Source organism: Xiphias gladius, chromosome 16 (genome assembly GCF_016859285.1).
Source record: "Xiphias gladius isolate SHS-SW01 ecotype Sanya breed wild chromosome 16, ASM1685928v1, whole genome shotgun sequence".
NCBI lineage: Eukaryota > Metazoa > Chordata > Actinopteri > Istiophoriformes > Xiphiidae > Xiphias > Xiphias gladius.
This window is the reverse complement of record NC_053415.1, coordinates 439,736-453,363: the sequence shown is the minus strand read 5'-3', so window position 1 is coordinate 453,363 and position 13,628 is coordinate 439,736. Positions and strand designations below refer to the sequence as shown.

Sequence of the window (13,628 nt, the reverse complement as noted above, 5' to 3'; positions counted from 1 at the left end):
ATCCTGGACCTTACAAAACCATCATGTGACTATAACGTAATCCAAAATGTAAACTTACCATGTGTATTTCCACACTTTATTTGCTGCTCCTTTGGCCTAGTCTCTCTTTTAAAAAAGGTTTTCTTGTTAAATAAAACATAAAATTTAATAAATCACACTAACAGGCCAAACTCATTGTCATTGTCATTAACTACTGTTATTCAGTCTTCAAATACAAGCACAACTTCCAACAAACACATTATATACTACAACTTAAGTTTGGTTTATTTTGCCAAAATTATTAGCCTGGTGTAGTAATTTTTTGAGCCACAAGATGACAGAGTACACAGCAAGTCTTTAGGGGGGAAAAAAAATCATTGCCTTCAAAAATTAGAGGCGGGTACCAAAATAGTAGGAGAGTGGGGCTAAAGAGTGAGGGAATAGGAAAAAAATAAGAAGAAAGCATAGAAAATGGACAGTGTTTGAGTCTGCCATACTGTCAAATCTGAAGAGAAATGTATCTATCCAGTGTCCAGAAAGTAAGCCCTCTCTGTTTTTCTCTCCCTTCCTTCTCTTTCCTTCACTCTCTCCCTCCATCCTGACAATGTCTCCCTTTCTATCTCACGTGCTTTCAGACAAACAGATTAGGTTTTCCAGTCAACCTGCATACAGATGTGGAAGCTGCTGCTACTATCACCGCAAGCTGGATAGACTAGCTTGAAGACAGACAGCAGTAGTATGCCACCTTAAGCAACACTGAGCTGTCCACGTAAGTACGCTATACTCATGCACATGTGCTGTCATATAGTAGGCCTGTTTGATCAGTTGTTTTTATGCTACACATACAGGACACACATGTGCTGCTGATATCTCACATTCTCTTCATGTAAATAAAAATGTTTGTGCTTTGATGTTTAGTCCATAATTGGTGTACCAAAACTGACCTTATTTTTCAATAGCAACTATACATTTGTTGTGGGAAATTGTTCAGTTTATAATTCTATAATGAGAAACAAGTGGAGGCTGAAATCACAGAAAAAACCTACAGACAGCTGAGTAATGATGTAATCTGTCAGCCTAACTGGACATTCTGGTTCCATTGCCTGATAGGAAAATGAATAGTGCTGTCTGGAACATCATCATCCATGCTGACTATTTTACTTATATAATTGACACCAACATTTTTAACTAATCTCTTAATCATAATTTAACTCATGTAATCTAAACTAGACTAATTTAAAATAATGCGATCCAGTATAAAATAATCTAATCTAATGCAATATAATCTCAATTGAAGTAATCTAACCTAGTGTAAAATTATTTTATCTAATGTAATCAAATGTAATTTTATCTAAAGAAAAGTAATCTACCGTAAACTAAATAAACCAATGTAATCAAACACCTCAAATTACTTAATGTGGAGCTCTTGTATGGTAGTGTATTGCTGCTACCATGACAAAAGAAAAAAAGAATAATTATCTGCTCAGTATGTTGTTATAACAAGAACATTTAATAAGATGCTTTTCACGTTATGACAATATATTTTTTATGTTATTATGACATATTTTCTAGTGATTACTAGATACCAAATTATTCAGTTTAATTATTACAACAACATACCAGTTTATCATGATATAACAAGAAAAGTTAGTCAGTTTTGTGATATAAACAAGATAAAGTGATTTGTTGTTATAATACAAAGTTTCTTGTAAAGACAGAATTATTTTGTATCTGGTAACAACATGAAAATATGTTACAATAACATGAAAAATATCATGTTCTAACATGAAAAAGGATCTTGTAAAAAAAATAGAACATTTTGTTAATTTAATATTTAAATCTATTTATTTGTTTCTGTATTTTTGTCAAGGTGGCAGCAATATGGTGCCGTACCATAACACATAGCAGAGCACCTCAAGGACTTCCAATCCATGTATAAGTTTTAGATCTATACACATATTAAATGTATTTTTCTACTAATCTAAAGTAATGTAATCTGAACTAATTTATTTGTGAGACTACAATACTTGTTTGTGCTGTGTTGCAACCTAGCAGAACACATGCAGGCTGTCAAAGTCCTTTTTTTCATTGAAAATTGCTACTGCGCCCCCTCATCCCCAGGAGAAATAGTTTAGGAAAATTAAGTTTTGCTCTCATTCTGTCCAACCAAGTCCAATCAAAGTAAAATGGTGATTGGTGGGGAGATTAGCCAGATGTGAGACTCTGCAGTTTTGTTTTACAGCCTGCTAACTGAATTCTACTGTACAACAGTCAATAAAAATAACATGCCTGCAGTCCTAATGCAAGACAAATGTATGAGGGGAGAGGTCTTCAGCATCTGCTACTGTATTTAAGATTTGTATGTATGTTAAGTGAAAGCCTGAGAGAGGGCTATAGATGTGTAAACTGGCATCCAGTGTTTATAGTGTTTATGGAACACTGGATGCACTGTTATACAAATATTAAACCTGTTTATTACATGTGATGTTCCGTTGTTTACACTTCTTAAATGTCTAATGGCAGACTTACAAAAACAGGGATCTTATGTTGGTGATAATAACATTACTGTATGTTTCAGTATTCACTTGAATTGTTTATGGCTTATGCAGCTTTTCTGATATGAGGTATGATTATTTGCATGTGTTCAGTGAATTCCTTAAACCATAAATCTAGTGATATTCTGTATTTTTCTTATTGTGAACAAATCACATGAAAAGACCAAAACCAACAGTGAGTTGATTCTACTAGCAAGTGTTGTCTGTGTATCAAAGACCTGATCTATCTATCAGCTCCGTGCACTGTCCTGATTTTATAGGTACTCACTAATACTCACTAGAGCACTAAATGTGTATTAATCTGCCACCTAAAATAGTACCAAAATGCCATTTTTCCTCCTGTTTGAGAAACATTTGTTAAAAGCTATAGTGCCCTTCTCTTTTAGGAAATAACTCAGCCTTTATTAAAAATAAATTTTAATTTTAAATTTTACAATAACACCATATCAAATGTAAATGTGAAAACACTGACAGTGTAAAAGGGATCCCTGGTAGTGATGAATCTACAGTGAATTTTCAGCTGAATCTGCAGCTCCCTTTGGGCTTTACAAAGCTTTATAGTGAGTTTCAGCTCATTGTTTATCTGCCTGGACCATAACTTAACTTAACTGTTCTGCTTCATTCTCACCGCTCTCATAGCATATTGTTTGGCTGCAGCAGGCAGCTGTTTTCAGAGAAAAAGCTATAAAAAGCCACTGTACACTATCTGCACTAAACAGCAGACAGACGCAGTTAGAGACCAGCTGGTGAACAAAGTGGAGCATTTAGCAGCTAAAGAGCCTGATATTTCCCTCAAGAGTTGCTAGAGACCAAAAACAGAGCTAAAAGAAAGGGAACAATGGACCTAGATTTGGTGTGGGGGGAGAATCTCTCTTCTAAGGGATGATGTTTGCCATGTCCACTTTAAAGGTGATAATATGTCAATATTGTGTTCACAACCTGTTTCCGTTGCCCACAAATGGCCAAAAAAAAGATTTTTTTGCAGGTTAAAGGAAATAAACTTATTTGTGTTCTTTATAAGACTAAATAAGGGGACTGAGACCACTATTGTGTGTATTAGCTACTGAGCTAGAACTGGGTGGTGAGTAGCTGCGGGAGAGAGCAGCCAGGCTCTGTCTGAAGCTAAAAAGACATGTAACAACCTCTAAATCTCACATGTAATTAACACATTGTACCTACTGTTAAATCGATACACAATCAGGGACTTAGCTAGGGACATAGCTATGAGAAGTGGATGTGTGGATGTTGCACACCCAGTCCAAATCTTCCGATTTTAATACAGGCAAAACACTATAGGACACTATACAAAATATTAGAGAGAAAAAAACAAATCTATACCTCAGTCCACTGGAGGTGGGGCCGCTATTTTCTGGGGGTGGGGTTATTGCAGCACTCTCAGCACCCCTATTTCCCACAGTTTTTTAGCAGTTTAGCCATCCACCCAGTACTTCTGTGCTGCATCTCTGGATGTGTGTTGGTTGACTGGCAATGACAAGACTCCAGGAAGTCACAGCTCCAGGCTGCTATTTGGCAAGAAATATTTTCAGCATGTAACTCCCCCTTAAAACCACCCATTGGTTTTTGAACCTTTCTTTTTATATATGGTTTAAGCAAATCACACACATGTTAATAAGTGAGCTGTAGAGATGCTGGTAGGTGTATTTTTGAGCTCTGAAAACAACCATGCTAGCTGTTTCCTCGTTTCCAGTCTGTACTAACTGCTTTTGGCTCTTGGTCTGTACTTAACATGGTTGGTATTGATCTTCTCAGCTCACTCTCCAAAAGTATTAATATGACTCAAAATGTTTCCTAAATTTAACAAATTGTTACATTTTATCTTTTATTGGGATATACTGACAATAAGGAAAACACAGAATAACACCAACCTTATCCTTTAGTACAGTACTTACACCAAATTAGATGTTACTGTGTATATGTGGTAGATCCTGACTCTGCATCATTAGATATTTTATAAACAGTTAACATGAGAAGTAGGAAGAGACCAAAAAATTTGTCAGAACTCAAGGGTCAATTGAGCACATGGTGTGCAACTGAGTCACCAGGGCACCAGGCTTAATTTTTTTATAAGCTTGTGCTATTTCGGTTGAGTTTAAAGTGACCTATTTATAAATGGAAGTCAATTTCAGTTATACATTTGTCAATAATAGCATTCTAAATAGTATAATACGATAAGCTCTGAATCTCAGAACACCTTTTTAATGCACGTTTGGTGTTTTTGGAGTGAAACCCCTTCAATTTTGTCTTTGTAGTCGTGTGGAGCTGCAGCTGCTGAGAGAGAGGGAGGGGAGTGGGAGACATCGAAAAGAGATGGGTGATGTGAAGGAAGAGAGGGACTGTAACTGAGAGAGAGGTGGAGACAGAGGAAAGGAGGATTAGGGTGGGTGCCTGCGGTGGAGCATGATGTCAGAGGAATGTGTTGAGCCTCTCCTTTAACAAGCTGGAGCCATGTAGAGCAGCAGCCACCTCGCACTCTTTCTCAAACACATTCATCTGATTAAACTCTTTTCTTGTAATTCTTCCCTCACTTGCGGTCTTTATTTTCCCATAGCTGCATGCACACACACTCTGCTTTCACAAACGCAGAGGTTCAGAACTGGAAAGACTTACTAGCATGACACCAACTAACATTAATGACAATATTTATTCAACACACACAACTGTGCAACATTTCTCTTTATAAGCATTTTTGTACAGTTAACATAAGTGAATAATATTAAAATAACTACACTCAAAATCAATAGTATCAAACCCACTTTGTCATTTGAGTATCATGGAATATGTTTTCAGTGATCCATTTTCAGCTTTGTTCAAGCCTCCCTCCCAGCATCCTGCAGCTGGAACTTGTTGCAGGGATTACAGAGATGGAGATGGAGGAAAGGAAAGCCAAAGAGAGAAAAAGGGGAACAAGAGAGAGGCAGGGAAATAAAAAGGGAGTGGTAGAGACCAAGGACAGACAGATGGAAAAAGAGAGAAAGTGGCTGATATAATGTGTGGGATAGCCAGATGCTGGGAACAGCCAGATGCTGGGAAGAGCTGGAAAGACAATGACTAATATTAGCAGTGAGGTAAGACAGAGGAGGGTGGAGAGGAGAGGCTGTGTTTACGGAGGGCAGCTGCTACTGTAAACCAACCACAGTGAAGTCACATTTATTTATAACAGCATAGTCATGATACCAAAATAGGGCTTTACTGCCAAATTACGGTTTAGCCCCTTAACATCTACTTTTCCTGCATTGACTCGGCCCTAAAGCACCTTTGAGATTGTTAAAGTTAAATTATTCAACACAGCCTGACCATATAATATATACTCTGTATCAGCATGTTCCATTTCTTCACTGAAGCTGTATAATTAAGATTTGAAATGCACTGCAAAATGTATCCATCCTTTTGTCCCATTCTATCTACCTTGCTGACATGTATTAGCATTAGCATACCCTCCTCCATTAAACCAATCAGTGTTTACTGTAAGCTAATGCTAGCTAACTACACTAATTAGCTCTCAACACTTACTGCAACTAAGCACTTTGCACATAGCAGGATCTAGGTCCATATCTTAAAGGTAGTCACTGACAAATATAATTAAATCTACAGTCTATAATACTGGATCACCCACAGGACAATGTTTTAATGTGAAAGGCTGACTTTCATTGTTGCTGTCAGCTTCTGTCAGCAATGATAAGCTCCACTAATGGTTCTGCCTCCAAAGCTGTGGACAGTTTGTTTTTCATTTAGGCATGGAAAATGTATCATCATCTCGAAGAAGAAAAAGTTTCCTTGTTTCTCTTCATAAATACTAGTGCTTTAAATTTAGTATAGACTGGTCAATGCTACCCCCTGTTGGACAACACTGAAATCTAATGCACCTTAACGTTCAATTCACTCAGTTATTAAAGACAAAAAGCTAAATAATTGTCCTTTTAATGTGTTTTCATTTCATTATGAATGCATACATGAAAAGGAAATACATATAATGACATGTATGGTAATTCACTTTATTTCTTCGTTTTAGGGCAGAACGGTGGTGCAGTAGTTAGCACTGTCGCCTCACAGCGAGAAAATTCCACCGGGGCCTTTCAGTGTGGAGTTTGCATCTATCCCTGTGCCTGTGTGGGTTTCCTCCAGGTACTCCAGCTTCCTCCCGCAGTCCAGAGACATGCAGGTTAGGTTAACTAGTGACATTGTGTGACCAATGTCATTATGTGGAATTGAGTGTGGAGTGATAAAGGAAAAAATTAATCTAAACGATTTTAGCATAAGGCTGCAACATGAAAATCAATTTGGAATTTGCCTATGGTGTGTAATCAAAAAGGTCTGCATAAATATTTACCAATGTTACTCAATTGTTGCATGGTTAGCATAGATTTTTTTTTTTTTCTTGTTAAACCCTGCAGACTTGAACGGTAAATAAATTACTTGCACATTTATAAGATACAGCAGCATGTTTTGCAAAATGGTAAATTGTGATATTAAGTATAAGTGATTGTAGTAAATGGGCTAAAATATGCTAAAGCACTGGAAAGATCATTTTATTTTTTACTGTAAATATTCAACCGTTTAAATGGCTGATATGAATGTCCTTAGCTAGTAGAACTTTTTTCCAACCATGTAGCTTTCCATGAGGAAAGTTTGGTCTAAGTAGCAAGCAGTTTATGTTACATGATTCCTGTAAAGAAGTTAATCAACAGTTGTATGAAAATATCACAAAATATCATTTTTCATAGTGTAAAAAATGAATTCACAAGCATTCTGTCCTTGGACCACTTTTGGTCATTACATAAATTTAAGATTTACCAGAATGGCAAATACATACAAGTGCTGCAGCACTTTTGATATAAGAAACAGCTGTCACAGTCTGGGCTGTGACTCCAGTTTTTTCCCTTGTGTTTCTGGTGTTTCCCTTTTCCCTATGTTTTCTGTCTTCTCCTGTCAGTCTGTGTGTGAGCGCCGGGGGCATGGCGCCCCCCTCTCTCTCTCTCTCTCTCTCTCTCTCAGCCAGCACACTTGCAGTTCATCATCTCATTAAGCAAGCAGTGTATATTCCAGGGTCCTAAAGTCACTCTTTGCCAGACCGTTTTTTTACGCTCAGGCCGCTTAGAACTTACATTCTAAGTTTTGCTCGAGTTTTTTTTCCTCGTGCTAACGTTTGTCTCCTTGTGCTCAGGACCACTACTCGCCTGCTTGCCTGCCCGCTCATCAGAGTGCAACACTCCAGATCACCTGCTTTCCTTGCCAGCCTCCAGCCCTCCAAACCCCTCATGCCTGCCCACTCATCAACTCATTCCCTGCCTTCCCAGAATACCGCATTCCCTGCTCCCCACACTGCTCCCTCTCAGCCTGCTGCCCGCTTCCCTTTAGCCCTTGCTACAAAACCCCCAGCTCAGCTACATCTCCCTGCTGAGCCAAGCAATAAACTCACTCTTGTTAATTTGAACTGAGTTTGTGTCCTGCGTTTGGGTTGAGTGTTCTTCTGCCATCATGTTACATAATCTCTCTTCAGTTATTAAGAAAACTTTCAATACACTTTTCATCCAGTGCTCAACATTTAACAGAAGTTTATAAAATAGAAAACTGTTTTTAAATACTTCTCAAGTAATTATTCTTATCTTAGACTCCTGTAGAAAATTTGATTCAAATTCACCAAGAAGACAATCTAGGCAAACAAAACTAACAAATGAAAACACAAGCAAACAAACACACACACACATACAAAACAAAAACAAACGAAGTTTGGACACTTCATGTATGTTTGTCATAATGTGGTTTACAATTAATATAGTGCACAAAACTATAAAAGGAGGTAAAAAAACTAAATTCTTGAATAAGAGCTGATAATGTGTTACTCACAATTACTCAGTAAGAGCATGTCACCTTCTTTTGGTCTTAAAAAAACAAAGTGTTTCACTTTATACTTTATAATACATGAAACAATTCAAACACCATTTACAGTATACTTTAGGCAATAAAGATTTTGATTTCTGTTGGTTGGGTTAATTTTCTTCATTATACAGATCCACATCAAAAGTTGAAGCTATAGTTTATTTTGATCCTGCGGCAGAGCATGATGTAAATTTTGAGTATTCTACATACAGGGGCATGAAAAAAGCCCCCCCCCCCCCCCCAGCAAAATTTCTGTTACTGTGATTAGTTAAGTTAGTAGAAGATGACCTGATCTCAAAAAGGTATAAACTGAAACATTATTTTCAACATTTTAAGCAAGATTAATTTGGGCACCCCAAGAGATTTGAGCTCTCAGATAACTTTTACCAAGGTCTCAGACCTTATTTAGCTTGTTAGGGCGATGGCTTGTTCCCAAACATTATTAGTTAAGGCCAAGTGATGCAAATTTCAAAGCTTTATAAATTACTTAATCCCCAAACCTTGCCACAACAATCAGCAGCCAAGGGCTGCTCTAAGCAGCTGCCTGTTACTCTTAAAATTAAAATAATTGATGCCCACAAAGCAAGAGAAGGCTTTAAGAAGATAGCAAAGCATTTTCAGGTAGCGGTTTCCTCATTTCATAATGTAATTAAGAAATGACAGTAAACAGGAACAGTGGAGGTCAAGTTGAGGTCTGGAAGAACAAGGAAACCTTCAGAGAGAACTGCTCGTAGGATTGCTAGGAAGGCAACTCAAAATGCCTGTTTGACTTTAAAAGAACCCCAGAAAGATTTAGCAGACTCTGGAGTGGTGGTGCACTGTTCTACTGCGCAGCGACATCTGTACAAATATGACCTTCATGGAAGAGTCATCAGAAGAAAAGCTTTTCTGCGTCCTCAACACAAAATTCAGCATCAGAAGTTTGCAAAGCAACATCTAAACAAGTATGGCTTCTACAACAGTAATGATCCTAAACCATCTCAAAATCTGCTGAGATTTTGCCATGACCCTCACTATCCCTGACCTAAACAACATGGAAAATCTGTGAATAGATCTCAAAAGAACAGTGCATGCTAGACAGCCCAAGAATCCCACAGAATTACAAGCCTTTTGCACGGAAGAATGGACAAAAATCCCCCAAACAAGGACCAAAAGAAAAGAAAGCGTTTACAAGCTGTGATAAAATCTGTTTTGGGCCCTTTTCCTTTTTTAATAATTTTGAAACAGTAAAAGATGGAAATAACGTAATCTTGATTAAAATATTAGAGAAACTGGTCATCTTAACTTTATGCCTTTCGGAAATCATCTTTAACTCGCTTAACTATTCACAGGAACAGAAATTTAATGCCTTTTTCTGTCACATTCTGGGAAAAGATCTTGCATTGAAATGGAATAAGGACTAAGGCGGGGAACATCACTGTAAATAGCATCCCATGTGACTAGTAAGCAGGCTCTAGAGAAAGGGTAAGTGTCTCTCGGAGAAACAAAGTACAAAGGCGTTTTGAACAGAATAAAATGTGTGTATGCTCTTTTCAACCTGCTAATTATCTCACACAGCATATAAATGCTCAAACTGAATAAATTTAACATGTTGCTACATCACACCACAAAAAACTAATGTATATATGGTGCAATCGTTTTTTTTGTTTTGTTGTTTTTTAATGCCAGTCTGCTCCTTAATGTGCCATACTGTGCAGTAGTACATTTAATTTGGTGTCAGATTGAGTTGGATTCAGTGTCTCTAACAAAAGGCCACTTTTGTTACACTTTTTGTCACCAATAGTTAACACCATTTAACACTAATAATAACAATACTACAAAAGCTTTACATATTTTATTGATTATCCCAAGAATATCCCATCATGACAGTCTCAGCTTGTCACAGTTTTGTCAGTTTACAGCTATAGACCGATTTACTGTGTCCAGATGAATTTGAATCCTGGGTGTGTTAATTATAGTTCAGTAAAGTGGTGCTAATCAAAAACGACCACATCCCAAAGTGTAAAAACTAGAAAGAAGAGATGTTTTTCTACTCTAATTTTTTGGTGACAGGCGCATCTCTGACCAATCAGACTGCTTGACTTAAACTACCTACTACCTAAATGTATTGTAGAAAATCAAATGTCTGATGAATATAAGAGTTAAACTAGAGAATTGACTCTGAACCTACGACAATTTCATTTTTCAGTAAAGTGTAAGAAACCAGTGCTAATATGACCCAAAATGTAAACATTGTATCTTTGGTACCAAATGCATCACATGGACTTTTTTTTACAGACCTGTTATTAGACAATAAAGTAGTCTTTGTCCAACCTTAACACTGTTTCTCCTCTCTTTCAAAGAAAAAGACGACAGGGAAAAGTTGACTCCGGAAGTTAAGACTGCTTATTCAGTCCACTTTTCAACCATTCCTGAATGACAAAATAAAGAGACCAGTTTAGGATTATTCCTAAACATTTAATGTGGCTGGCATCAGCTTTTTTCACAACAGCGCAGCATAGCGTAGGGACCTTTATAAGCAGCTGTATACCATCTGCTGTAGCCTGGGGCCTGGAAGGACCTCTCCCCATTAAAGTGGGAGAGCAAGAAATAAGTGGTTCGAATTGTGTGTGTGTGTTTGTGTGTGTGAGAGAGAGAGAGAGAGAGAGAGCCAGGCTGGACTGGAAATAAAGAGCTTAATATGGCCTCCACATTGTAAAAACACAGACGCAAAGCAGATGCAGGGCACAGAGTGAGAAAGAGGATTTCTTTGTGTCATGTTTTTTTTGTGAAGTTCTGGAGAGAGTCATAGAGGGATGAGTAAATCTCTGATGCTACAGAGCCTTTTTCTTTTCTGAGAGTTGGTATCAAAATGTAAATTCTCAGTTCTGTTCCAACTGTTAGTACTTGGACTGCTATCTGGCTATATGAGAATATATATGTATATGGCAATAATTTCTTGTATGTACATATGATAACTTCACTTGTCCTATCTGTTCACAGCTTCGTCCATCTTTGTACAATCTGGTCTCTCCACTTGTTGAAGATGTAGTCTATTTGATCTCAGTGGGGATGTCTCCAAACACAGTCTCTCCTGCCTTGTTGCTACGGTCAGTGTGGTTGCTGTTCTTCCTGACCCCCATCACCCAGACAACACACTCTACCCCAACATCTGAAACTTCTCTGCTAGTCAATACCACACTGTTGTTCGATGGTGACGCCCCAGGGTACAACCTGCGGAACTGCAGCTGCTCTAAACCTGTGCAGGACTGCAATGAGGCTCTGGCCAACTCGCTGTGCAGATGCCACACTGTTTTGCGCTCCGCTCTGCCCCTTTCTGTGCTAAAAGATCCTGGAAGACTCACCATCTGGGTAAAGGAGCTCTGGGTCCTGGAGGAACTGTTGAACAGGAGCATGGTTGGCCATTTACAGTTGTCTTTTTGTGGAATAAAACCAATGGACAGTAAGTACCTTGCTTTGCTAGGTCTACACACCCTCAAGATCCACAGTGCAGCACCAGAAGCACCCTACCCCAACCAGGAGATTTCAATTTTCCCTGCAGGAGGGGTTGCAGTGGAGTTAGAGGCCCTCTCCTTTGAATTCTCCTCGTCCTTCCACGTGACCATCCTAGATGTAGCAGTGCTTAACGGGCTCTCTGCCCTGAAGGCATACAGTGTTGTTGGACCACCTGCTCCCACCCTCTCCCAGCACTTTCCACACCTGGCTATTCCCCTCGCTCTGCCATCCCCTACTGCTCCTGATGATCCTATGGACCCCACTGAGCAGGCTGCAGAGCCTCTACAGAAACTGCTCATTACGTTTGTCTACTAACAACAAGTTCTCAAGGGCACAGTCAGTTCTGCCGTACAAGTTACAGGAATTTTATACAACACAGCTGGATATATTCTGTTCTCTTTTTGCAAAGAAACAATGTACATCTGACATTCTCTCTGTGGAATATATTATTTTTTTGTATGACTGGCTGCTGTGCTATCATTCTGGCCTAAACATGGCTTTCACCTATCTCTCAAGAAAGGCAGACATTTTGTTCTCCCTGATGTACTTTTCCAAGGAGACTATTGATTTCATGAAAGGAACTGCCCAGATATTTCTGCACTCATAACTCATATGAACACAAAGTTGGGTAATGCTTACACCAGCTACAATTTCAAGTCTTACTACAGCATAAATTGGGTATAAAACCGTGAGATAGGTAATGTTGATATGTTAACCAGAAAGCTACAATAACCCTGATCATTACATCACAACTGTTCTGCTTCTGTTATAGGCAATACTTTGCTTGTGCTAACTTTTCGGAACTGGTGCACATATATGCTTCAACGCTATGAACACACATTGTATTTACATGCATAAATATTATCTCAGCACCTTCTAATGTCTATATCTTGAAGAGTGTTTTACATGCACATACACATTCTGTTGGTACCATAGCAACATTTGACTGTCACATTGGCATGCATGGAAAGCGAAGTCCATCCAACAGTGGTCAGAGTGTCTTGCCCTTCAGTATAGTTTATATTAATCCGATGTGGTGTCACACAACTGCAATATCTGTCTTGAGATGCAACATGGAATTGTATATTGAGGCTCCGGTTCTGTCATTACTCTTAAAATCTCCTGAAAGATTGCAAATGGGAAATATATTCTTGCATATAAATCTTGTTATCTTATTGGCGATGGTCTCTTTACAAGCTTCCGGTGAGGATCCAGCAGCAGCAGATGAGCCCTCAGATTTGTTGTGGATATAGATTAAGATAGCTTCATTTCACAAAGTCAGCAAACAGGCTTGTCTTTGTTGTTAATTTTTCCATCTGTGTAGATCCCAAAATATTTGGGTTCTATCATATACTACTTGATGCTTGAGATGCTTCGGTGTCATGATTATCTGATCAGCATGGCTTTGCTAGCTTTACTAGCTTTCTTTGCTTAGTTGAACTGATAGGTCAATAGGAAATGTAACAGGTCAAAATGACATTAAATTTTAAGAGCGCCGTCAGCTGGACCCGGTTGACTGGTTGGTTGGTTGATGTCCTCTCATCCAACCAGATTTTCATTGGTCGGACATTCGCCAGTGTTACTTTCATAAGGTGAAAAGCGTTGCATCAATAGCCTTCCAGGATTAATCAGTTATTTACGCTGGCAACGGGAAGGACAGAGTACCTGTGAAATAGGGGCGGTTCTGAAAACACCCCCATT

The 13,628-nt window shown here is 38.4% G+C and overlaps 1 protein-coding gene across 2 annotated transcripts; it reads left to right on the top strand.

Moving 5' to 3' along the window:
* Positions 1-420: 420 nt before the first annotated feature.
* Positions 421-13,402, top strand: LOC120801745 (uncharacterized protein C21orf62-like). Of its 2 annotated transcripts, none has more exons than XR_005709128.1 (4): positions 421-518; positions 615-748; positions 6,565-6,714; positions 7,717-7,787. XR_005709128.1 is itself a non-coding variant. In XM_040148965.1 (4 exons), the coding sequence occupies exons 3-4, from the start codon at positions 6,709-6,711 to the stop codon at positions 12,240-12,242; spliced, it is 834 nt and encodes a 277-aa protein (XP_040004899.1). In that variant the 5' UTR covers positions 421-518; positions 615-748; positions 6,565-6,708; the 3' UTR covers positions 12,243-13,402. The 2 variants fall into 2 exon arrangements, 1 of the variants encoding a protein (XP_040004899.1); XM_040148965.1 differs by lacking the exon at positions 7,717-7,787 and adding an exon at positions 11,415-13,402.
* The last annotated feature ends 226 nt before the right edge of the window (positions 13,403-13,628 follow it).